The sequence below is a fragment of the Neomonachus schauinslandi genome, chromosome 5 (genome assembly GCF_002201575.2).
Source record: "Neomonachus schauinslandi chromosome 5, ASM220157v2, whole genome shotgun sequence".
In the NCBI taxonomy this organism is placed as follows: Eukaryota; Metazoa; Chordata; class Mammalia; order Carnivora; family Phocidae; genus Neomonachus; species Neomonachus schauinslandi.
The window spans coordinates 14,100,448-14,125,343 of NC_058407.1; the positions used below are offsets into that span (position 1 = coordinate 14,100,448).

Genomic DNA, 24,896 nt, shown 5'->3' on the forward strand with positions numbered 1-24,896 from the left:
GTGGTGCAGTTGGTTAAGCATCTGACTGTTGGTTTCGGCTCAGGTCATGATCTCAGGGTCGTGAGGTTGGGCTCCACAGTGGAGTCAGCTTGAGATTCTCACTCCCTCTCCCTCTGCCCCTCCCGCTTGTGCTCTCTATCTAAAACAAATAATAAGTAACTCTTTAAAAAAATAAATAAAAGTGGGCAGTAAAAAAGACATAATTTTATGTGACAGGAAGGAGGAATTAGCTAACACTGCTGTAGCAATTTTATTGTGATATATAACTGTATCAAACCAACACATTGTACCCCTCAGACTTACACAATGTTACATGTCAGGTCTATCTCCAAAACAAAGTGGGCAAAGAAATAGATCAAGAACTTCTGCAAAGCAGCAAGGAAAAGACAAGCAATCCAACAAGAACAACAACAAAAAATGAACACAAATTTGAACGGGAAGTTCCTGAAAGAGGGTACCCGCGTGGGCAGTGAACATCTGAAAAGGTGTTGAGCTTCATTAGTCATTAAAAAATGGAAATTACAATCCATAATGTGATACCACTAAGTATCTACCACAAGGTCGAAAACACAAAGAGGCAGGCGCTTATCTGTGGAAGTTATTTGTGGGAATGTGGATCAGTTAGAACTCTCACGCAGTAGGAGTGGGGGTGTAAATAGGAGGAACCACTTTGCAGGATCTGCTTGGGCTGAACATATGTACTCCCCATGACCCAGAAATTCATACATACGATGCCAAGAGACATGCTCAAGGATGATTAGAACTTTCACAACTGAAAAAACCCCAATGTCCATCGTCAATGTAATATACAATAAGGATGAGTTCATTCATATTATAGGTTATTAGATAGCATTAGGGGGGCAAACTCCTACATGCAGTAATGTGACTGCATTTCTCAGGCATTGTTTTGAGCCAAAAGGCCAGTCATCAAAAGGGTATATAAAATTCAGAAGCTGATAAAACTATACCAGGATGTCAGAATTTGGGATAATGGCAAGATAATGGTTATGTGTGTGGTTGTAAGGGGCATGGTGGTCTGTCAGTGATGTTCTGTTTCCTGGCCTAGGCTCTAGTTACAGCAGTGAGTTGACTTGGTGAAAATTCATCAAGCTGTGCGCTTAGGATCTCTGCCCTTTTCAGAGTGTATAGTACACTTCAATTAAAAGCTTCCTATAAGGGCGCCTGGGTGGCTCAGTTGGTTAAGCGACTGCCTTCGGCTCAGGTCATGATCCTGGAGTCCCGGGATCGAGTCCCGCATCGGGCTCCCTGCTCAGCAGGGAGTCTGCTTCTCCCTCTGACCTTCCTCCTTCTCATGCTCCCTGTCTCTCATTCTCTCTCTCTCAAATAAATAAATAAAATCTTAAAAAAAAAAAAGCTTCCTATAAAATCACAAAAATAAAAATGCTCTGTGAATCTTGCTTAAGAGATGTTCACCAGCCACCAAACCCTTCACGTTCTTAGCCATATCACAGCCTCAGCCAAATACCTTCTGTCCAGGGACAGATACATTTTTGAGCCAAGCCTGCCTGCCCAGAACACACCTCCCTCTGTTTGAGAGCCCACAGCACCTCCCAAATCGGGCGTGTGGGGACCACTTGTGTTGTCCATCTCTATATGTCTGGCATGGAAGTTGCTTGATAAATACTAATTGAAGGGATGAGTGAGTGAGTGAAGGACCACCAGCCTTTTACAAGGTCTGAGCGGCCCTTTGTCCCCCATCCGTGCTCACTTTCAAAAATCCCAGCAAATTCAGGGCTTCAGGTGGGAGGATTTCCGTTTCTTCTCTCTCTCTCTCTGCTCAAGAGCTTTCGGAAAGGAAAAGATTTAAAACACAAAAAGTAGAAGCTTTTAATTTATATGATCAAAAGTGAGTCCCAGGTAAAATCAGCAGGGGATTTTAAATTAAGTGGTTTTTAATAAACTCACCTTCTGTTGGGTCACACATGAGAAGAGAGCCCTAGCGCTTCAAAGTGGGAGAGAGGAAAGTGGCGATTTCGAGGGTCATTTTCGTGAATGTTTCCGGGATGAAAGCCCACATGGTCCCCAGGGCGACTGGGATAGAAGTACGCGCAGTGCCCACTCCAGGCTTTGTTTCTCTGGTTCAAACCAGCAAAACCACAGGAAACGCTGAAGGACTAGGGAAACAGATTTGTATCTTCATGTGTTGGCCCTTATCGTGCAGGTAGAGAGCCAAGAAAATGCAGACAGGAGCTAGCGCAGACTCAGAATTGAAGGAAAAGCAATATCCTACAGGTTCCTGGGGGAAACGGGAGAAGAGGTCCTGGTAAATAAATCTGGGAAATGTTGGATGCAGTAGCCCCCTTCGAGATTTCACTGTGCACACTGATACAGCCAGCACTGTTTAAAGCCACCATGTCCTAAACCTTAATTTACTGACTTAACCCTGTTTCCCACACATGTGTGTAACACACTGTGGTTTAGTGTGCGTGTGGTCACTGCGAGTTTAGGAACAGAGGTTTAATCTGAAACCTGCTCTGATCTCATCTGAAGGAGGCACGTAGCTCCGTTTCTCCTCCTGAACTAAGGAAGCATGGGGTCTGCATTGACCAAGCGGATTCAAGCCATACTCTTTAGCTTGACGGAAGAATGGAAGCATGTTGTACGGAAAGAAACAGTGGTAGACTTCCTCGAAAACAGAAGGCTTGCATAATGCTAAGGAATGCCCGCAGGAGGTGGTAGGATGTGCGGAGGACCTTGCTGAGCCGGCTCAGACAGACACAGAGGGAAGAGGGTCTCCACGCCCCACGGGAATGAGAGATGACCTGTCAACTCTGAAACACTGGGCTGATTGCCATCTCTTGGCTGCAGCCGCTCACCCGTGCCCTCGTGGGCCCGATCGGGCCCCACTCTGTGCGGAAGCCCTCCCTTTCCTGGCCTCATGTATCACTTGGTTCTCCCCATAAGGTTTCACACAAGCAAACCGGTAATGTCCTGTGGTCTTCACACAGTCCTTCAAGCATGTACTTCCGTTTTTCCAAGAGCTACCTGACTTATTTGGGTTTGAGGCCACTGATGCAATGAGGTCTCGCCATATCTAGTCATGAGCATATACAAGGACACATGCATACACACAGTTTTCACCCATGCTAGACTATTTTATGTGACCACTTTTTAATTTTCATTTTTTGGGAGAAAAGGGGGAAATGGGTCATGACCTTTTAAGGTCTGCCAGGACCTGCGAGGAGGCAGCGTGGCATGGTTGAAAGGCCACAGATCGGAGAGTGAGACTGCTTTTGTCCCTCACTAGTTATGCATGAGCCTGGTGGATTACCCCATCCACCTTGCAGGTTTGTCCTGAGACTTGGAGGGCCTTTAAGCAAAGCCCCTCTGTCTAGTAGTTGCTTGAGAAATGTGTCTGTTACCAACACTGTCGCCATCTTTCATCTCTTCTCTTTCTTGCGGTCCCGTTCTTAAGAGCCAGCATCTAGCTCATCTTCAAAAGCATTCTTTTCTCCCTCCTCTCTCCATAGACACCCACCTTTCTCTCCCTGCCATCTTGGCTCCTGAGGCATTGTTACATATTCAATTTGGAAAACAGAAACAATGCCCTCTGATCTGCAGATGAAATGCCCTACCCGCTGGACCAGATGTTCACAGGAGAAGCCTTTGATTTTTTTTTACATTTTTTTTATTATTATGTTATGTTAATCACCATACATTACATCATTCGTTTTTGATGTAGTGTTCCATGATTCATTGTTTGTGCACAGCACCCAGTGCTCCATGCAATACGTGCCCTCTTTAATACCCGTCACCCAGCTAACCCATCCACCCACCCCCCTCCCCTCTAGAACCCTCAGTTTCTTTTTCAGGGTCCATCGTCTCCCATGGTTCATCCCCCCCCCCCGATTCCCCCCCTTCGTTATTCCCCTCCTGCTATCTTCTTCTTCTTTTTTTTTTTTTTATATTTGTTAGTAATTTATTTCCATTTTTTATTGACGTATAGCACAACAGCTGGAGGGAAAGCCCTGCCAGCCCCATGCCTCCCAGCCAGCTCTACTGGGAGTCCCTGTCACATCGAAAGCATGCTGCCTATGTGCAGAGTGCTGACATCCAGGGTGAAGGGCTCACCCCAGGCTCCCAGACGCCCAGCAGCAAGGATGGAAATGGGTGGATCATGCAGCAGCAAATGCCAGGCAAAGGCCAAAGTCCAGCTTATTTTGGCACCAGCAACCCCTGGCAGCAGGAGAGCTTAGTGTCAGAGTCTGACTCAGGGCAAGCATTGCAAAGCCAAATCTGTGTTGTTGGAGCTTGAAAGGGTCCAATTTCAGAAGGAGCCTATTTGCATCATTTTAACCCGTAGTCACTTAAAAAGCTTGCTCCCACATCGCATGCGTGCACATAATTTGTACTCATTCTAGTGGGAATTAACGCAAGCAGAGTGAGTGATAATTAGACACCTTAATGAGGAAATGTATAGTTTCTGTAACTGTTATGTATAAGCTTTTATGTACCACTACCTATTTTCAAAGGCCTTTACAATCATTAATTAGGTGTCCCCCCAGCACCATAGGAGGGAGGTCAGTAAACAGAGTTATGTTTCTCTCAGAAATGTTGTCTTTTGGCTCTTGTACAATCTGTGAGCAAACTCCTAACCTTTGAAGAAACAGGCAGATTCTCTCATTTGTGCGTATCTGTGTGATTATATTTAACAGTGTGTGCAGACTCCTTAGCTGCTTAGGAACATCCTTGTTGCACATAATTTTGCTTGTGCTAGATTTTCTTTCCTTTTTTATGTTTTTTCTTCTTGTGGGTCATATCAGTTAAGAAACCCCGAGGGACTTCCTAATCATGCTGGTTTTGACACCATAAGCTGCCTATTTGAGAGAAGACTAAGAAGGAATATGGGCTTGCAGATACTTCAGAATTTTTAAGTGTCCGGGGCATTCCACACACAAGGGGATTTTAAAGATTTTTAGAAAGACGTGTGAATTCAGGCTGCCAAGTGAATTACTGGGTATGCATATATATTATCAATTATTATTTCTCAGTTCAGCCATATTGAGCACTGTGCATACCGTAGTTCTAGATACTTCTTAATATTGTGGGATTTTTACTTTGAGGTAGGAAAGAATAGATGATGGCATATACCAGATACTTTTAAAGATACACTTTTTTTTTAAAGTCCTCGTAGTTGGGGTGCCTGGGTGGCTCAGTCAGTTGGGCGTCTGCCTTTGGCTCAGGTCATGGTTTCAGGGTCCTGGGATCAAGTCCCGCATTGGGCTCCCTGCTCAGCGGGGATCCTGCTTCTCCCTCTGCTGCTCCCCCTGCTAGTGCTCTCTTGCTCTCTCTCTGTCATATAAATAAATTAAATCTTTAAAAAAAAATAAAAATAAAGTCCACATAACCATGTTGGAGTTAATGTAGGATTGTCCCCAAATTACAGAGAGGGAACTGGGGCTCAGAATCCCGGTGACCTTTCTCAAGAGATATTGATGGTAAGAGATAATGTCAGGACTCAAACCCAGAGCTTCTGTTTTCAAGTCCACTTGGAAAAACTTGGGGTTTCCACATACAGCTTCCTCTTCCGTGATAGTTACAGAAATACCTGTGTTCCCAGAATCCATTCTGCAGCCTCAGTGTGAGGATATGGGGATATTTATTGTACGAATAACCTGTGGTTAATTACAGATTTATGAGCAAAGACAAATGTTTTCACCCATGCTAGACAATTTTATGTGGCCACTTTTTAATTTTCATCTTTTGGGCGAAGAGGGGGAAATGGGTCATTACCTTTTAAGGTCTGCTGTTCAAACGTGGTGGAAAATATTTGCTGCCTGATAGGCATTCACAGCCCTGAAGGGACGCGCCTGTCTGGCCTGACCTTCACGTAGGTGACCCTCTGCATCCTTTAGCTTTCAGGTTGGACACCATTTATTTCAGGAAGCTTTTCCCTAATGCTTCCCTCCACACTCACATCACAGTCTGTTTCCCGGTACTGGCTGCCATGCTTCTTACCTCATCTCGTATCTGTCACAGTGTTTGCATTTTCTTGGTTACCCATCTCCCTTCCCCATTAGGCCTTGCTCCCTAAGAGCAGCTAAGTCACCAGCTATCCCAGTGAATAATAGGAGGTGCTCAAAACACACCTGTAAATGAATTATAGAAGAAATAACTTCTGAATGCAGGCCCCATGATTAGAGACCAGACAGGGGCCCCATTGGTTCGTTTGACACGTCAGGAGAAGCTCGCATCTGGCCAGGTGGTAGGTCCTGGGAGCCCTGATTCCCATGAGCTCATGCTGGCCTGCATTGGCCAAGTACACGTTTGGCATTCATGTTTACACATGAGGCAGTCCTTCAAAACTTCGAGATGGGGCGCCTGACTGGCTCAGTCAGTAGAGCATGTGAATCTTGGTCTTGGGGTTGTAAGTTCGAGCCCCACGCTGGGTGTATAGATCACTTAAAATCTTAAAAAAAAAAAAAAAGGCACTGAGACATATATCCCATAGATTCTACTCACAGGGAGGATGATGCAGTCTTCATTAGTTCTAACATTATAGGATGAAGACCCTTTCCCAGATGGGGCTGTGAGAAGCAATAACCATGACATTGGACAGTCACCTTACTTCTTAGCACCTCACTTCCCACATCTGTCCAAAAGTGTTAATAATGACCAGCCTGTCTCCTTTCTAAGGATGTTGTGGAGTCAGAAGAGGATAAACATGGAAGCTCTTGAATACAGAAGCTGACAGTGGAGTTCATAAGCTTTGTTAACATGAATTTGTTTTGTTTTGTTTTGGATTCTGATTGAATCAGGGAATGGACAGTAGTACATTTAGTAAACATTCTGGGATTCTAAAACTGCATGTGGGCTTGTCAAGTTTGCAAAGAAAGAGGTAGTTAAGTGGCAAAGTGCCATCGTGCCAGTTTTGCTGGAAGGAATAGTCTGTTGGAAGGAAAAACGGTAAATCGTGGCAAGATGGGCTTGGTGTGCCCAGCTAAGGAATTACAGCTTGTTCTTTAGACTACCTAAGATACGCAAGGCCTCTGAGCCTGTGAAGTGACCTGATAGAGCAACGTTTTAGGTTGGCTTTTCCGAAACAGATTCAGTTATGGTCACTCCTTGCTCAAATCCTTCACCAGCTCCCAGGTGCCCTGAGCAGGACTTTCCATCCAGTGTGGCACACGTGGGTGACAGATGTGCCAAAATAGTGATCCCTTCAGCTGTGAATGGGGCCTGGGGCAGCCAGACCCCTGAATCAGCCCTTCCAGCCACAAGCAAGTTAGAAGGATATCATTTTCTGTGTAAGAAATGACACAAAAATGCTTGGAAAGCATCTCTTTTGCACAGGTACAAGCCCTTCCTGACACATTCCCTGCTCACTTGCTTGGGGTCACCTCCTGACATTTGCCCCAAAGCACTCTATTTAAGCCACCCGACCATCACACACCCCAGTTCCTGCATGCCCCGTCCTGCCGCTCTGCCTTTGTCTATGTCTCTACAGACGTCCCCGCCTTGTCTGCCTGGCCTGATCCTCACCCTGGATCCTGGCTGACTGAGGCCTCCCTCCTGCATTCCCTTAATAAGCAGGGCACATCCTTAGTGTCCACTTGAATTATGATGGTTTGCGTGTCTTCCACAGATGGGCCTGGCCAAGACTGAATGTTCTCCATCCAGTTAATATATGTTGAATTAATATTTTGAATGAAACCCATGAAATTGGGAAAGGTAGAGACAAATAACACGCACAAGTCTATTTCAGTTGTTTGCACCACATAGATGCCCAATAAATAACTACTGAATGAGTCAGGAAAGGAAGAGGTGCAAAAGCCGATTTACATGTAGAATCCATAGGACCCATGATGGTCTGAATGTAAGAGAGGAGGAAGATGGAGAAGTTCGAGATGTTTCGGGGCAAGCGGCACCCTCAACACAGTAATCCTTGTACAGCTTTGGAGGCTGGACCACCCCAGCTAAGCTCTCAGACGTGTGCCCAACAAATCAGGATTAAGATGTGTATTGCAGCATTGCTTATAATAGGAGAAACATAGGAAGCAGCCAAAATGTCATTCATTCGGGAAATACATAAATAACGTGTGGTCTGTTTATACAATGAGTGAAGTGATGGCAAAGAATAGACTAGATATTGAAATTTTCACATGCTTTTAAGTCTTAAAAGACATATCATTGGGTGAAAGGGGAAGTGAGAATGGAAGGTAGGCACTCTGAGACAAAGCCCCATAGATTGTTGATTAATACATGCATAGAGAATAAAACTATGAACGCATGCATGGAAGTGAAACCCAGCCCCCTCGGGGTAGTGGTTACCCTTGGGAAAGGGAGAGCCCGAGTAAGATGAAGGAGCTTTTGATTTATCCATCATGTTGTATTACTCACAGCAAATGTGGCAATACATTACTCGCATTTATGAAACTGGGGTGGTGGGTATTTGTCATTTTAGTTTCAAGACTTTTCTGTTGGTTTGAAAGAGTTCATGCTTTTAAAAATTAACATCAAACAACGGAAAAGGCTGGGGAACCAGGAGAATAACCCCACATTTCTGCATTTAGGCTTCTGTTCTAGACACCCGCCTCTATTTCAACAAGTCTGGCACACAGGGTGGGATCCCATCGGCCACAGAGGACTTGCCAAGTCTTAACACCATTTAAAAGCATCAATTCTCAGTTCAGTCCCCTGAGACTGATAGATCTAGCGATACCTCTAGAGACGTCAAAATGTGCATTAATATCTTCCATCACTGTTTATGGCTTCCACCCCTCCCCATTTTCTCTGTATATGAGAGCATCTCTCCAACCTAATTAGATTTAGTTTCTGCAGTAAGATTTAAGGACATTCTTTTACATGTGTGACTGGAATCAATTTTTTGAATCCGTCACTGTTTTCTCTTGGTTTGCAACTTTGTAGATTTTTCTTTTCTTTCTCCCCAAAAGAAGCAAGTACTATGCTTATGGTGAATTTCACTATTTCTAAAACTGCTTCCATGAACACTTTCAGTGGTGTGCTAGAGCAATTTGCACTGACTCGGGGGTGGGGGTTGGGGGCTGTCGATTGTGCGCATTTCTTCCCAACTGGGTGTCCGGTGACATCACATTGGTAGCTTGAAATCAGCCATGTTGGGAGTATTTCCACCATGGGAATCAGCAAGTGCTACCAATCAAGTCTCAGTTTTTTCCCTTGGAGAGCTTGTGGTCAAACCTTCGCTAGCCTACCACTAGGGGGCATAACCACTTTCTGAGTTGCACAGGGCAAGTACCATTTTTCTCATTTTACACATACAGAAACCAAAAGTCACAAAAGGAAAAAGTCTTGGCCTGAGTCACAGGGCTCCAGTGCTGGGGCTCTGGTCTGTGTGGTGTAGATGAAGATGCACTGGCTTTGGAGCCAGGCAGATCTGAGTTCGAATCTGCTATAGCCTCTCTGATACTACTGTGAATTGTTCAAGTGTCTGACTTAGCCCCTCAGTTTCCCCACCTGTAAAATAAGGATGACGACATCTAGCCTGTAATGATCTTGTGAGCGTTAAGTGAAAAGACGTGTGCAAAACCTAGCACACCACAAAGGAGGTATGCAAAAGAGGTAATTTGACCTTTTGACTTACGATTGACTTATGAGTTCAGATCTATGTATTTTACCCCATGCTTACCATTACCATGTATATTTTTTTATTTCAGCTTTACCAGACCAAACACCTTGGATGAGACGGTGACTTTATTTTTACTCCAAATATGTGCCACTGGAATCGGGTTTAAAAAAGTCTCAGAGTTGACATTTATGTGTGATTTGGGGAATCGGGTTCTTTCCAAAAATGTTAGCGACGTATGTACTAGGTATCAACTAAGATCATTCGTCAGCTTCCTGGAGTTTTCTCCACTTTCTCCACTAAGCATCCTGAGCAGGATTTATTTGGGGGCCCATGGGTGCTACAATTCCATCCCCCAAATTAACTGCAGTGGCCTGCAGGGAAATTCTCTTGGCTGCTCATGTTCCCTGCTCTGGGCATTCTCTGCATGCTCCAACTGACCTGGGAGTGGACATGCTTCTGAGTCATCCAGCAAAGCCAAAATCTGCTTTTCTTTTTAGACTTTCACTAGTTAATTTTTGCCTGAGTAATAAATTTTGGGTTTTTTTTTTTTTTTTTTTACATTTTAAAAAAATAACAGAAGGGTGTACAGTGACAGTTTCTCTCGCTACACAGTCCCCCATGGACCCAGGTCCCTCCCCATGAAAACTAACAAAACAAAACAAAAATGGAGCTCATCTTCAAGACCAGCGTCAGCACTGCCTTCACTGTAGTTTACATCCGTGTTGGCTGTGGAGACCAGAGAAGACCTTGGAAATCAGGGACACTGCAACAAGCTCCTACTTCTTGTCAATAAATGCAAAGCCAATTGGCCAGACTTACCTAGAATAAAATTGCAGGGGAGCTGCTTTTTATCTATAAAGATAAACGGCACAGATTGTGCAAACACCTTCCATCAGCTAAACCTGGTTGGTTGTCATATTTCTGGGGGGAAAAAAAAAACATAGGGAAGAACCTAATGCTTATAGGGAATGTAGTACATATCAGGTGCAATATTAGGCTCTTTTTAAAATGAGTGTGGTAAAATATGCATGGCGTAAATGTACCTTTTTAACCATCTTTTTTAAAAAATTTTTTTATTGTTATGTTAATCACCATACATTACATCATTAGTTTTTGATGTAGTGTTCCATGATTCATTGTTTGTGCATAACACCCAGTGCTCCATGCAGAATGTGCCCTCCCCAATACCCATCACCAGGCTAACCCATCCTCCCACCCCCCCTCCCCTGTAGAACCCTCAGTCTGTTTTTCAGAGTCCATCGTCTCTCATGATTCGTCTCCCCCTCCGATTCCCCCCCTTCATTCTTCCCCTCCTGCTATCTTCTTCTTTTCTTTTTTTCTTAACATATATTGCGTTATTTGTTTCAGAGGTACAGATCTGTGATTCAACAGTCTTGCACAATTCACAGCACTCACCATAGCACATACCCTCCCCAGTGTCTATCTCCCAGCCACCGCATCCCTCCCACCCCACCCCCACTCCAGCAACCCTCAGTTTGTTTCCTGAGATTAAGAATTCCTCATATCAGTGAGGTCATATGATACATGTCTTTCTCTGATTGACTTATTTCGCTCAGCATAACACCCTCCAGTTCTATCCACGTCGTTGGAAATGGCAAGATCTCATTCCTTTTGATGGCTGCATAATATTCCATTGTATATATACACCACATCCTCTTTATCCATTTATCTGTCAAAGGACATCTTGGCTCTTTCCACAGTTTGGCTATTGTGGACATTGCTGCTATAAACATCGGGGTGCACGTACCCCTTCAGATCCCTACATTTGTATCTTTGGGGTAACCTTTTAACCATCTTTAAGTGTACAGTTCGGAAGCATTAAGTACGTTCACGTGGTTGCATGACCATCCCCACCATCCTATCTCCAGAAAGTGCTAGGCTGTTTTGCCCATCTCGTGTAGTGTTTGCAACAGCCTTTGAAGCTGTTGTAACATTCTCCATACAATGAGGACGTTTCAGAGAGAATGTGTCCCTGGCAGAGCCTGGGATGGAACCCATGTGTGTTTGTCTCCAAACCATGGACAGGTGTGTGCCTGGCTCTGCGTCTCACTGTTGCTTTTCCCTCCTCCCTCCTCTGCTGTTACCCAGGAGTGATCCTGCTGCTTCTGGATAAACTACGGAAGATGAAATGGGAGCAGATGTGGAGGCTGACTGCAGAGAGGGAGCTGATGGGCATGCTTTCCACCTCCTTAGCTGACCAGGTGAGTAGCCAGGCTAGACGGTAGTTATTCCTGAGTACCCTTGCACTGTTTCTCAAAGAAGCCTGGAAGTATATGGGTCTGGATGATTTTTCCACTGACTGTGTGACTGTGCTCTGGGATCGATCTGCCTTAGGCTTGCCTGTCTGAGACAACGGTGGAACTTGGTTGTGAATTCATCTGTGCGTTCAGCAGCCTTTCACTGCACACACTGTGTGCCAGGGACGATGTTCAGAACTAGGATTGCAGAGATGAATGAAAGATGCAGTCCTTGGCCTCAGAGAGCTCATAGTTTATTGAAGCAGACCGATAAGTAAATGACAATCCGATGTGCTAAGGGGAGGTCGCTGTCTCCATCTGGGTATGGGGTGCGTAGGTCCTGCTCCTTGTGACCCCAGAAAACCACAGCCTATTTCCCAGACAGGATTTCAGTTTGCTTTTCTCACTTTTACAGCAGCACCTTTTCTTGAGAACCTGTGCCATGACCTTATCCTCAAGGGAAATGCATTTAAATGGAAGGGACAAACCGCCTGGCTGGAATAACCGGCTTCTAATCCAGGCAATCTGAAAAAGTCTATGCACTCCACCAAACCATTAACATAAATTCATCAAAATCCCATGTCTCATTTTTTGCTGGGAAGTGCAGGTGCCCGAGCCTTTGACCTTGGCTCTACCAGGGTCACACTTTTAGACTTTGAGCTCCCTGTGGTATAGCTGGCCGTGTTGAAATGGAGACAAGACTTCTCTGGGTCCTCTGCATTTTTCTCCTTTCCTGTTCACCCAAAAAGCAAGCCCACTCCCATATGTTTTTGCTCCAAGTTCAGTGGTCTGATTCATTGTGTTTTTGCCAAGTTTTCTAATACAGAGGAAGCAAGAAACTCTATAGGGTTACTTTGCTATTTTTTTTTAAGCATGGTTATTATTCAGTATTTCCCAAGCAGCCAGAAACTAATTTCCTTTTTTCAAACATGAGATCTGGTATAATGAATGAGTTAAAAATTACCCAGGTAGCTGTTTTAAACCTGAAGGGAAAATTGTCCTCCATCATCATTTTTTAAGTCAGGTCACAATGACTCAAGTGTGTCCCCAAAAGCTAGCAATTGCATGTCTGTGTCCAAGGAGGATACTTTATCCGGGCATCTCCTCCTGTGAAGGCACATAATTCACCTCCTGGCACCACCTGTCAGCAGCTAGTTAATAAGTATGGCCTGGTGCAGCAAAAGCTTGGAGAAAAGCCCGAAAGAAGGGAAGCCTCCCTAGAAAAGTCACAGTCGGATTTGGAGGTGGGGAGTGCGCATGGCCGAGTGGGCACCGTGGCCTGCAGGAAAACAAGGCGCATCCATCATCGAGTCCGCCAAAAGCCCCAGGAAGCGCTGCTGAAACAGCGCTGTAATTTGTCTCAGCCCCTGAATGAGTGGAGCCACTTGTCATCATGCAGTTTCCTCTCCTGGAGGCTTGGGATGGATGACGCCTCGATGAGGTGGGAAGAGAGGCAGAAAAGTGACTTCATTTAACATCTGCCAGCTCAGGTGGGAAAGACACTCCCTGTCTGCTCCCACATCCGCTTCCCTGATGGTGCCTTCTGGGGACCAGTAGAGCCCATGAGCGTCAAGTCAGCGTGGGACGTTCTCCCATCTCTGTCCAAACACAACTGCTTGGTTCTGGAGATGGGAATGCCCCGCAGTGCAAGCCAGCCTGTGTTGCAAGCAGGGGGCTCGAGGGAGGCCCTTGCCCAGGAAGAGCTCTGTGCCTCGAGAGTTGGCATCATAGGTGAAACCCAGCTGTTTTGACCGTGTCTGGCTTTTCTCTCCCAGGATATTTTCAATGCCGTCATCAAACAGAACCCCTTCCTCGTGTATCAGCTCCCCTGCTTCTGGAATGTGCAGCTGTCGGACCACACCCGCTCTGAGCAATGCTACAGGGACGTGTCTGATCTGAAGGTAGAGGAAGGCCAGGCTGCGGTGGGTGTGGGGCAGCCCCGCGGAGGGGGAGAGGCATGTCCCGCCGTGGCACAGGGGGCCGGCTAGGGAGGGCTCTTCAGGGGGATGAATGGTTCTGAGCTTCGTGTGCAGTGTGGTGAGAGAGATAAGGTTGTAGAAGAGCAGAAAGAATGTGCTTTTCTCCTTTGTTTTTTTTCCCCCTCTTGTTTGCTTTCTGGAAAACATAAGGCCTCCCTCCCTGCCTAAGAACCAGCTTGCCTGGTGATTCTTCTTGCCACCTGCTGCCGGCTGTTTTGGTTCATATCAGCTCCCCAAATCCAGTCATTTAATTCAAACAAAAACATTTATTGAGGGACTACCCTGTGCCAGGTGTCATAGATAGAATAACTTCCTTCCTATGTTCAAGTTGTTCGCAGCCAGAGGAGAGATCCAGGTGAGGGAAGGAATGTGAACACGCCTGCCAGGTGCCATGGTGGCCATGGTGGAGAGTGTGGGGAGGCACCAGACGTCTCATTCCGCCTCATGCAGCAGTGACAGTGACAGAAAAGCCTTCGTCATCGGTCTCTAGGTACCAGACATAGTGGTAGGGCCCGGAAGCAACCAGCTTGAACCATGGAAACCCAAAGAAGGTAGAAGGGCCCACAGTGACCCCCCTGGCTGAATACAAGCAGGCCCATTAGGTGACCCACCTCAAAATATCTGTAAGCCCTAGCTGACCAATGGGTTCCTGACACCCGGACACAGGTACCAAAGAAGGAAAATTCCAGAACTCCCCGTACCTCCTCACCTTCCCCCTTAACTAGAGCCCCCACCACTGCCTCCTGGCAGACAGCACAGCCTCTGTTCTGTGTCCTGCCCGCCACTCCCTTGCCGTGTATTCAGTAAACTATCTCCTTTGTTCCGCCTCGGGTGAGTCCTTTCACTGCCTGCGTCCCTAGCTGCCGCCCCACCCCCCCTCTGATCGGGAGACCCCACATTTGATGGCCTGGATGGGGAGCCTTTGGGCCCCACCCCCCACAGTGAAGAAGACAGCATGAACAAGTTATCTGCTGCCATAGTTAATGTTGCAGAACAAGCTATTCTAACAGTGGCTTAAATCAACAACCATTTATTTAGCTGAGGAGTCTGCAGGTGGGCCGGCCGGCCATCTGATTTTCACTGGCTTGACCAAGTGTCTGTGGTCAGCTTTGGATCCGATGGCTGGTGGCTAGGACATCTTGGCCCTCCTCCGGTGTTTCTCGTGTCCCATGAGCAGGCCAGTCCGGCTCGTTCTCATGGCAAAGCAGAGGTGGGAGAAGAATTTTTAGTGCTTGCAAGGAAAGCTTGAGTCCTTGCTGCTAATATCCTGTTGGCTGAGCCCAGAATTAAAGGGTGTGTCAGAATTTCCTACCTACAATGGGAGAAGTGAGGAACTGACCTCAGCTGGAAAGTGACAGAAGAAGGACTTGAACCCAGGCCTGTCTGACAGCAAGTGTGTTTCCCTCTCTGGCTATATCACACAGGAAGTAGACACGTGCAACCATAGGGAGTTGATGTCATTTAAAATGTATAGCCATTGCCCACAAGCCCATGCAATAACAATCATTTGAAAGTTTTAAAAGGAAAAAGGAACCCAAACCTTGCTTTCCGAATAAATCCATCTTTTCCAAGTAGCTTCTGGCCATGTCCACATATGTGTGTTGCCTCTTATTTATAGTCATAACACACATAGAATTTTGTACTCTTCCGTTACCGAGCCATTCTTGTTACTTTAGTTGTTGTCAAATTTTCACAAATATAAACTGTGTTGTAATGAACAGTCTAAAATTCACAGCTTCCCAGGAGTGAAATCACATAGTCAAAAAGAACGAACTTTTTTTTGTTTTGTTTTGTTTTACTGCATTACAAAATATTAGAAAGTGTTTAAAACAGAAGTACCTCCATAATTCATTCTTTCAATCAACTTTTATGCAGCTCCTTCGCCATGTCGTGTATTTCTTAGACATGAGGAAAATATATGATATACTCAGGAATATTTCCAAGACTGTCATGAACTACAAGTTTAAAGGTGCGGAAAATAAAATCAACCCTGTATAGAACACCAAAAAGTACTGGATAAAAAATTTTTTCAAGGATTTGAAAGCATAGTCGATCAGTCCATAAAGTAAATGAAGTAAGCAGAGACCAGAAACGATGATAAAGTATGGATCTAGAAGGATAAGAAAAAGCAACTGGATCTGACATTTGCTGGCTATTTGCTGATCCTTAGGAGCTAGAGGCCTGGCCTAAAAATAATTTACTAAAAAACTATATAATTTACTATATAATTCAAACAAAGGAATGCTGTTTTTAGTGACACTGGAACATTAGGTCTAAATCCAAGTCATGCAAACCATGTGTATAACCATTCTATTAAGAGACTATGAGTGGGAATTTGGGTCCCAACCCCAAGAAAGACAAAAGATGCTTGCCAAAAGTCAGGATCCAGGAAAAGCGATATCCTCAGTGAATAACAAGTTTAAAAATATCCATAGGAGAACATGATAGAGATGTTAATAAAACATTGTTATATGTTTTATCCTTGGCTTTAGGTAAAATAAGAGAGACATTGTTGCCCCTGAGAATTTCTCATTTCAAGCTTGTGCTCATATTATTTGGGGGGCTGAAATTTATATGTGTGGGACAGAAATAGAAAAAACATGAAAATGTGCCAGGCACCTGGCAGAAATAAACAGAAATCTAATCTAGAAGAATACTCAAAAACAAGAAAGACTTCAATGAATTCTTTAGGTGAAGTTTCAAGAAAAATGAGTTCTCATTTGGTAATCCCTAAATACATGGGGAAATAAGCCACCATGAGAAAGGGCAGAAACTGTAGAATTAAATCGCAAAGACTTCAGGTATTAGACTCATCAGATATAAAACATGAATATTTTTTATTATGTGTAAGAAATAAAAGAGAATTAAAAGGATGGAGGAACAAGAGATTCTCAAAGGCAAATAGACCTGTTTAGATCAAACAGTACTTTTTGAAGTGAAAAATATAATTGTTGAAATTATAAATTAAATGAATACATTAAGCAGTAAATTAGACCCAGCTAAAGAGAGAATTAGAAGAGATAGCTGAAGAAATTATCCAAAACCCAGCACACAAGGAAAACGAGAAAAACTGAGAGAAGTTAAGATATTGGGATGTGTCTAATTAGACTGTCAGAAGGAGATAATAGAGAAAATTGGAAGTGAAGCATCTTTATAGTGAATGGGAATTTTCCAGAACTATTAAAAGGTATCCATAAGAAAGTGGATTAAAAATATGGAAGATTTGAGCTACACAGTTAAAAATCCTGATTTATTGGGCAATTAAAGAACCTTGTACCTAACAGAGAATATACATTCTTCTCAAGCTCACATGAGACATTTATCATAAGTAGCCATGTTCTGGACCATAAAGTAAATCTCAGTATGTTTCAAAGAATTATATATATATATATATATATATATATAATATATATCTCTGAACACAGTATAATTAAATAAGCAGTAATAAGACTTTTAAAAAATATATTTGATTAAGGGGCGCCTGGGTGGCTCAGTTGGTTAAGTGTCTACCTTCAGCTCAGGGCATGATCCCAGGGTCCTGGGATCGAGTCTCGCGTCGGGCTCCCTGCTTGGTGGGGAGCCTGCTTCTCCCTCTCCCACTGCCCCCTGCTTGTGCACTCTGTGTGTGTGTGTGTGTGTGTGTCAAATAAATAAAATCTTAAAATAATATATTTGATTAAAATTGAGAGCATACTTCTAAATTACTCATGATTCCAAACAGAAATCATAATTGAAACTGAGACCTACTTAGAACTGAATGAAAATAAAAATGATACATGTCAAAACTAGTGAAACGATACAGATATATGATATGTGAAAAGGCAAGGCACCATAAAATAGAGGAGATTTCATCTGTGAACTTTCAACTTAGACAGTTTATAAACACCAACAAAGCTAGCTAACTGTCCAAGTGAAAGTATGACATCGCCCATCACAGACATATCAGTGCGTTCGTGCATTTACTGAGTGGTTCCTATATGCCAGGCACTGTTGCGGGCCCTGTGGATGCAATGGGAAACAAAACGGACAAAGTCACCGGTCACATAGAGCTGAGATGCTGATGTGGCAGGTGGCTACGTCACTTTGACATTGCTCAGTGATTGCTTAATTATTGTCACTTTGAACCTATCAAACAGAATAACTTGTGAACTCTTTTTGGCAGCCCATTCTGTGTTTAAGTAGAGGACTTTCAAATAGCAAAACCAGGAAGACAGAGTCAAATCAAGTGAACGCCTATCTTTCTAGATAAACCTGAAAAGGAATCTGGAAGTCATTTTACCCACTAATATCTTATCTAACAAAATCTTAGACAGAACCCTGAAATATGTCCAATGTATAAAAGTGGGGAAAGGGTTCAGGGTGGAAGGAGAGAGACTGGCAGGCCCAAGTTCCACCCTTCGGGTCATATTGGGGTCTGGACATTGCCATGGAGCCCGAGGGCCTGGTTTAGTAACACAGCGTATCTGTAGGTCCCTCCAGGCCACCCTGGGCCTCACATTCCAGGTAAAAGTGCATGTTCCTCATTCTCTTTCTTATCATTCTTTCTTCTTCCTCCTCCCATCTTTTATGTCCTCCATCGTATTCAACAGTTATGGAAGACCTCCTATTTGCTGGTTCCTCTCTTCCTTCCTGGGAAGAATGCAGATATACTCTGAACCCTGCTCTCCATCAGCTCACACTCATGCTCCACAGGGTAGCCAAGCTAAGAAGCCCACCTGTGGGTCACACAAGGCCCCTGCGCTGGGTCAGCTGATTGAAAGTGTCTGTTCAGCCAAGAATCCTAAAAATAGGTTAACCTTGATTTGTTTGTCTGCTCAACCAAGGCCAGCTTTTTTGTTTTTTGTTTTTTGTTTTATTTTTTCTGCTGATTGTTCTGTATTATCCTGCATAGACACCTCTCCTTATCCATCTTCTGTGGTTCTCCCAATTCCTTTCCTTGAAGGGTGAGCAAGAATTTAAGGATTTTTACAAAGCAGATAGAGGACAGTCCTGTATTTTCCATTTCCCCATTCCTTGATAGTCTCTCACCCATACCTTATCTGAGAGCCATTTTTTTAAGGGACTTCTTTTTACTGAGTTGTTCCAAAGCTTTGGCTTGCCTTCTATGAAAATAGCAACTCTCTTTTTGCATTCACCTAATTCAAAGAATATTTGATTACATTTCCAATTACAGCAGCATAGAAACACATTTGGTAACACACAACTCACTCTTGGTGAGCATAAATCTCAATCTGTAGGAGCAGACATCCTCCCACATCCTACCAGAGACCTGCTTACTAGCCTTGGGCATCCAGCCTGTCTTGGGTGTCAGCAGAGAACTTTATGCTAAGTAGAGATTGGTTAAGAGAACAACTGAGGGGGGAAATGATTTCATTAAGGAGGGGAAAGAAGCATATAGGCTTTTGGAGCCAAGCAATCCCGTAAATTCTAATGACAGTTCTAGCTCTTACCAGCTGAAGGACTTGTGTAAACCACTTACCTTCTCCCAGTCTCAGTTACATTCTTGATAAAATGGAGGCCATGATTTTTGGCTCTGTTCTCCACCAGGCCCCTTGAGTGCTCCATAGAAACATACTTGACTTTACCTCAGTCTTTGTGTTTCAAAGATCTTCATTTTTTATCTTTCAGTCCTAACGCTTGATGACTCAACCTTCGCTGGCTGAATCTTAAATAAAAAGAGAAGGACCCAAAGGAGCATCTTTTTATTCTTTCACCAAGAGCACAAACTCTTCGGAGACAAGCAAAGGGCTGTGTGCCGGCTTGGAGAAGGGAGAATGGGAGAGAAGCTAGGAAACGGTGTTCTAGTCCTTGAGTCTCCAGTAGGCTTTTAGAGAAGGAAGCCCTGGCCGGAAACAGTGGGTGATGGTCAGGAAGTGGCAAGCAGAGGGTCTAGTCCTTGGGTCTGTATGAGCTCATAGAGCCCCGGGGGCTAAGCCATGGTCCCTGCCCTCAGGAAGGTCACAGTCTAGTGAGAAGCAACCATTAAGCAGAGAATTCCCAGACAGCCTGCTGAGTGTTGCGATGAAAGGCAGTAAAGGGGCCTAAGAGAGCCAGACGCCCCTGTGTGAGGAGGGTGTGATGCAGTCTGTCTTGAGAGATCCTGTAGGAGGCCCAAGCTCAGTCTTGATATCAAGTCTCTTCCTTCCTCACCTTCTGCCTGACATCATTCCTCAGCCCCCAAACACTCTTGCCGCCCCTCTCCCCAGTCCTGTTGAAACCACCCCTCCTTCCTTGTATATGCCCCTGGAGAATGGGAAGGAGCAAGTTAGGAACAGTGAACCGGGTGGCAGGCAGCAAGGACCACGCCAGTGCTCCAAAAACATCTGCCCAGAATGCACTGATCCCTTTCAGGGATTGACAGGAAGCAAGCTGTGGCCGGGACCTCAAAGGATGACATGGCGTTATCAGGTGGATTGGGTGGAAATGGCGTGCGTGCCAAGCGTGGTATCATTCAATCCTTACAGAAGTCTCACGGGGTGAATATGAATCTGTTCTATACATCTGAAAACTAAGGATCTTATGGATTAAGTCACTAACTTGCTTACCCAGAATCACACAACAAAACAGGACAGAGCTGAGGTTTGAACTCACATCAGCCTGACCCTATCTCCAGAGCTCTTTCCTCTGACACAAGGCTGAGTTCCCACCTTAATATATTTTCCCAGGAAAACATTTTACATGAGGTAATGCTTCTATAGGATGTGAGCCCTCTTTGTATTAAATGGCTTTTGGAGACGCTTAACATTGTCTCCTTGAAAGAACATTTGAATTTTAAGCAACAGACTAAGAGGCTGGATTTTTGACTGCCACCCATTCATAAATTGGGAGCTGAGTATGCTTAAAAGAAAAATCCTAAAGAAGAGAAAAACGTGCCATCCATATGGAGAAATGATATATGTTCCTAGAGGCAATCTGTACCATTTGCATAAGAGGAGTCACACATAAGTCAAGTTTTAAAACATTTTATAATACTTAGAGAGGTATCAGTTTTCACATCTTTTGAGGAAGATGAGGGGCCGCCTTGCATTAGCATATCGAGCATGCCGTAGCCAAGCAGACTACTGTGAAAAATGAGGCTGGGGAAACCAGAGAGAGGGTAGTAAAAATGATGAATAGTAAGGTTCATTTGGGAGGATTAGGATGGATCAGGAAGCAAAAACAGTTGCTTTGGGGGAGAAGATCTAAAATCTACAATCACCCCCTCCCAACCAGACCTCTCTTTCCTTGAGGCCAGTGCCTGTTTAATTCCATCCCAAGACTCAAGTCCCAAGGGCTCCAAGTGCTTTCTTGTCTCTGGGCAGCACTACGGCTAGTACACTTGAGGGTCCCGGGGTTAAATCTGAGGCGGCCGGCCTCTGTTCAAGTAGCCTGGCGCTTGGGACTGTCCCTCAGTGGCTTGTGCCTCGGAGTCGCTCACGCACCCAGCAGACCCAGCAGAGCACCCACTGAGGGCCAGGCTGGGGGGCTGTCATTGGGTTCCTTCATTTCCCTTCACCAGTGTCCTGGCGTGAGAAGTAATCAGCACGTTAAGGAGATGTAAAGATTAGAAGGGGTGATGGGTCAAGCAGTTTGTACCGGGCTGGGAGACCTGGAGTAAGCCTCGTATCCTTATTGCCAATAATTCATAATTAGTGATATTCCCGCTCTCTCAGTAGTTTTCAGTCAGCTGGTGGGCAAAACATGTAAACAAGGGCTCTTCTTCCTTATCCATTCCAATGCACTCATTTCACAGAGAGGACATAGGGACCTGAAGAGGGGCAGGGATTGCCTGAGGTTAAGTGTGGGTCTGTGGCCCATCATCTTGTGCCCTAATAGTGTGCTGGGGAATGGCATGCTCAGCGCAGGGGACTTTGGATAATTTAAGTGTTCGATCTTTTGGCTTCCTTCGACACTCACCCATTCTTTGCTAAGTCGATGTTCAGAACTTAACTCCATTGGGTATTGGTGATTTAAGGCATCCATCATTGGCTTTGTTATACATAGCTGATGAAGTTCAGATGCCATTATTCCTGAAAATGTCAACAAAATTCCTAGAAGCAAGGTCATGCCTCTGGAAAATCTGCCCTACAATAGCACTTTGGGGAGTGTGTACCCAAACATTTCTAAGAACTGTTAATGGGATTTCTTCAAACAGAAGGGAGCTGGGGAGGGGTGCAGAGGGGGAGTTCTGTGTACCATATATACAAAATCGCATATTATGAGGTCCTGCACCCAGGAATCCTGATGGGTTTGGTTGATCCCCAGCATTTCCATTTCAACACACAAAACAGACCGTTTTGACCCTGGAAAACCCTGTGGGAATGGTTCCTTAAAAGCCCACTATAGGAAGCACTTCCCTAAATCTGGGCTTTATTACGAAAAGGATTTTGAGAGAGGGAAGCACCAATTAAGCAGTATTTGCTGGCTACGCCCATCAAACCACTGACGTTTCTAAATAGGTAGAAGTGAGGGTTTCAGCAGGTAGCATGGCGCTTTTTACTTCAAAATCCCGTAATGATGGAAACAATTTCAAACATCTGTTTTCTAAAAGCTCTATCCATATCACAGGTTCTTTCTGAAAGTAGTGACTACCCCATTCATTACCTCGACATTGAGGGGTCAGATTACAGGTGCGTATTTTTTTTTTCAAAAAATCAACATACCACTGATCACCATTTTTTCATAAAAACAAATGCATAAATCATCTTTAGGTATGCCATCTCTTATAAGGCTTTTGTCATGAAGTAACTAGCAAAGCTTTATCTTGTACAGAAGATTTCCATGGTCATTCCTTGTGTCATTCGAAAGTGTTATAAAAAGTTCTATGGTCGTTTCAGTCTCGCCTTTATGAAAGTAACCAAATCGGTAACACCCAGTAGTACTTGTGCACTCTGGCTTCAAGTGCTTCGTGGCAGGCTTGCCTTCAGTAATGCAGTAAAGGAATTCAGTATCACTGTGTGACCTCACTTAGAATCCTTCCGTTATTCCAGTTAAAGCTACTCTACCTTTCCCACGTGCACTTTCCATAAAACCACTGTCATCATTGAAGGAGGAGTTTACCGTTCAGATTATAACTTGTCCCCCACATCTTCCCTTGAATGCTTACTGAAAAGTTGTTCTTTGGGTATTTCATTATCTAACAGAATCTTGCAGATAGCATAAGCTGACACACATCAGGATCAGGATCCTCTGTGCTTTGATTTAACTCTGTAGCAAATCTCCCATGTAATTTGTTCTCATACTAGGATCTTCAGGCTTGCAGATTTTATTTTTTTGTGACTGTTCTCAGTATATTTGCTGACAACGGAATTTATTTGATTTATTACTGTATTGTGTTGTATATTTTTTTCGGCCATTTTTGCTAGGGCAGGGAAAATAAGTGTTTTCCTTCCTGGATTTTGTTATCTTTCATTTTACGTGTGAAATCGCCAAAGGGACTGCTAAACTCTTTTTGTGGGGGTTAGTGGTAAAGTTCTACACGGACTTTCACAAGACTTTAAACATCATCAAAAAATGATGGAGGCTTGTCTTCCTATCCCAGTTGCTTTGTTTCTTAAGTGTCTTGCTCATCATGCATCCTTGTACGGACATTACGTAGCATCTTCAGGCATTATACACAGTTGGGGTGAAGCTCTTCCTTATCAGTAGTGGTTGTAAATCCATATTTGAATTATTATTTTTTTTTTCCAGCTTCCTGTCAGATCTAATTAGGTAGGCATTTCTGTACTTGAACGTAGTGGCTAAGGAGAGGCTCCTATTGGAAAGAGAAGCATCAGCTCCACTATTTTCCTGCTGGTCACATAGGGACCTGAAGTCTACATGGTGTTCTGACTTGTCTTGTCTGACTGGTGTTCACAATCAGTTGTTGCTTTGTAGGACTCTTTTTTATTTTCAATACTTTTCTTTGGAAGGATTTTTAGATTTACAGAAAAGGTTATAAAAGTAGTGCTGAGTCCCGTACCCGCCCCTCCCCCACATTTAGTGTCAGTTTCCCCTGATATTAACATCCTACATGATAATGGTGAACCAACAAACCCACTTTGGAGGATTGTGCTTCACTTATCTGCAGGCTTTGGGCACATTTCACTATTAGCATTCTGTTTCCTGGGTCTCCTCTGGCCTCCAACACTTTCTCGGTCTTCCCATGTTTTTCATGACTGACCTTGGCTGTTGTGAGGTGTACTGGTCAGGTACTTTATGAAATATCCCTCAGACTCAGTTTGTCCAATGTATTTCTCTCATGATTAGACTGAGGTTATGGTTTTTTGGAGAGAGTATCACAGAGGTAAAGGGTGTCCACCTCCAAGGGCATCACATTGTGTCAGGAAGGACCTGGTTTTCACACATGGCTTCACTAGGGACTCTTAACTGTCGGTTAAGGCAGTGTTCGCCAGGTTTCTCCACCATAAAGTGATTATTTTCCCCTTTCATGCTTCATTTTTCTGAAGTGAGTCACTGCACCCACCACACACTGGAAATGGGGAGATTAAGTTCTGCTTCCTAATGAGGGGTGGAATCTACTTATATGGGCTCTTCTGTAAGGAGATCTGCTTCTCTCCCCCATTTATATTTATTTATTTATTAAATAATTTATTGATATCCATGTAGACTCATGTATATTTATTTTATACTTTGGGTTATCATGCAGGACTCAATTTTTAAGCCATTTGTTCTTTTTGTGAGGGATATTTTAATTATATATTGATATTAGATATTATTAAATACACTAAAAATAGGTATTAATGATTGGTGGAACTGTGGCACATTGAAACCCAAGTACATCTCAAAAACATGAGTGCCGTATCCCGCCCTCTGCATTGACACAGTTAGATATGGGTGCTCACATGACACAGCAGCCCACTCTCTCCTTTTTCTCTGTCTCTGTCGTGCTGCCTCTGTTACAATAGGGTGATTTTTAGCAGTCCCCCAGCCCACAAGTTCGCAGAGCCTAGATATTCAACAAATACGTATTCCGTGTGTGCTGTAGGCCAGGCACTGCTCTGAGCGCTGGTTACACAGCGGTGAGTGAGATTGCACAGACCTGCTCTCTGTGAACTTACATTCTAGGGCAGAATGTAGATAGAAAACAAGAAAACAAATGGTCAAATTGGT

General features: G+C 44.1%; 1 protein-coding gene across 5 annotated transcripts in view; it reads left to right on the plus strand.

Annotated features, from left to right (window-relative positions):
- Nucleotides 1-24,896, plus strand: part of LARGE1 (LARGE xylosyl- and glucuronyltransferase 1) — a 376,695-nt gene that overhangs the window by 288,202 nt on the left and 63,597 nt on the right. For all 5 annotated transcript variants that reach the window (XM_021687613.1, XM_044915822.1, XM_044915825.1 and 2 more), the window contains 2 exons: nt 11,678-11,790; nt 13,602-13,727. In XM_021687613.1, the coding sequence (XP_021543288.1) occupies nt 11,678-11,790; nt 13,602-13,727 (239 nt within the window). The remainder of the gene's footprint in view (nt 1-11,677; nt 11,791-13,601; nt 13,728-24,896) is intronic.